This window comes from Oncorhynchus masou, unplaced genomic scaffold (assembly GCF_036934945.1).
Source record: "Oncorhynchus masou masou isolate Uvic2021 unplaced genomic scaffold, UVic_Omas_1.1 unplaced_scaffold_1775, whole genome shotgun sequence".
Taxonomy (NCBI): Eukaryota; Metazoa; Chordata; class Actinopteri; order Salmoniformes; family Salmonidae; genus Oncorhynchus; species Oncorhynchus masou.
The window spans coordinates 100,093-102,100 of NW_027007933.1; the positions used below are offsets into that span (position 1 = coordinate 100,093).

At 40.3% G+C, this 2,008-nt stretch overlaps 1 protein-coding gene across 1 annotated transcript in view; it reads left to right on the forward strand.

Annotated features, from left to right (window-relative positions):
• LOC135532231 (integrin alpha-11-like) overlaps positions 1 to 1,554 on the forward strand; it is a gene marked incomplete at its 3' end in the record, with an annotated part of 55,410 nt that extends 53,856 nt beyond the window's left edge. Inside the window, exons 11-12 of the mRNA XM_064959823.1 lie at positions 1,328 to 1,334; positions 1,443 to 1,554. Coding sequence (XP_064815895.1) covers positions 1,328 to 1,334; positions 1,443 to 1,554 — 119 coding nt within the window. The remainder of the gene's footprint in view (positions 1 to 1,327; positions 1,335 to 1,442) is intronic.
• Between the last annotated feature and the right edge of the window lie 454 nt (positions 1,555 to 2,008).

A 2,008-nucleotide genomic window follows, 5' to 3' on the forward strand; every position in this document is an offset into this window, starting at 1 on the left:
GATTACAAAACCTTCAGCCATCCATCCACCCCTTTCAATATGACTACTACCGCTACTAAAACCTTCAGCCATCCATCCACCCCTTTCAATATGACTACTACTGCTTACAAAACCTTCAGCCATCCATCCACCCCTTCCACCCACCCTCATGCAGACCGAGCAATGTCAATCAAACTCAGTGACAGACAGCTCTACTGTTTACCTACAGCCCCTACAGTGTAAAATATCTGCTTGCCTTTTGGGACAAGGCTCTGTTTACAGTGAGCTAGGAGATCAGGGAGAGAGGGGTAAGGCCAGGGCTCTTCACAGGCATGAGGAGAATGGAAACAATTATCATTCTGAGATGACATCACGAGACCTCCATGGCTATGTTTGTTTCTGTACGAGATACTTAAGGTACTGGAGTCCAGGTGTCATGGCCTAGAGATATTCCAAGGGAAAATACTATCGTTTTCTTGGATCAGACGCATCAGCGGTAGCCTGTTTTCAATAGCACCTTAGAGGCAGCTGCCAATATACATAGACTTGAAATACTGGCCACTTTAATAATGGAACACTTAGTCACTTTAATAATATTTACATATTTTGCATTACTCATCTCATTTGTATATAATGTATTATATTCTTTTCTAATGTATTTAGTCTATGCTGTTCCAACATTGCAAGTCCAAATATTTATATATTTTTTATTTTTTATTTATTTTATTTTATTTCCCTCTTTATTTAACCAGGTAGGCTAGTTGAGAACAAGTTCTCATTTGCAACTGCGACCTGGTCAAGAAAGTATATAATCAACACACACAACAACACAGAGTTACAGATGGAATAAACAAAACATAGTCAATAATACAGTAGAACAAAAGAAAACAAAAGTCTATATACAGTGAGTGCAAATGAGGTAAGGTATATTCCATTCCTTTACTTTAGATTTGTGTGTATTGTTGTGAAATGGTTAGATATTACTCATAAGATATTACTGCACTGTTGGAGCTAGAAACACAAGCATTTCGCTACACCCGCAATAACATTCGCTTAAACATGTGTATGTGACAAATACAAGTTGATTTGATTTGAATATGTCGAGACAAGACAAACACCCTTTCTGGCATGCTATCTGTATCCTTTCGCACAAGGTGGCTACAAAGTCAGCATCAAAATGGCCACCTTCCGGCTAATAACAGCTGTGATGCTCTTGGTACCGCTGGGTGAAAGTCTCAAACCCACATGTCCTGTTTCTGATGAAACTCCCATCTATAAACGAGTTTGTGTTACTTCTTGGCTTGTGTTAATGTTCTAACCAGTATGAAATCTTTCTGTTGCACTTCAGGTCACAGGCAAAACACGAGCGTTTTTGGGAAGTGTCTGTCACAGCCAGTAAATATAACGTGCTGTCCAAGCATGCTATTAATGGCATGTGTTTGCCTTGCTGTGTCTGTTTCCAGGCCTCCATGATGGTTTCAACATCCACACCAAGAACCACAGGATCATCAAGGGCCCCAAACAGGCCCAGTTTGGATACACTGTGCAGCAGCACGTTGCCGGGGGACAAAAGTGGTAAGACGATTATTTACATTTTATACAACGGGTGGGTCAAATCCTGAATGCTGATTGGTTAAAACCGCATTCCAACCGATGTCTATTCCACAAGTTAACAATGCCTTAACAATGCCTATTTACTCTGTTCCATCTGACTGCACAAGCCACTGTCTCATCAGCCCAGCCAAGCAATAAACTTGATCTCCACCATTAAAGCATCTATAGCTCACATTTCTTTTAGACTGTCATTTTGTATAAACCTTGCTGTCTGTCTCTCCAAAACTTGCAACATTGTTTCAATATTCAAATTGGATCTCCAGCTGTACCATAGTAAGGAACGTGTCGGGAGTCGGGGCGAGACAGACAGGCAGGCAATGTTTCTCAGACAGTCAAAATCATGAATCAGCTAGCTTGTATGGATATATACAAAGAAATGTAAATTGAAAAATGATCAAACAGTCTTTCCAGCTTC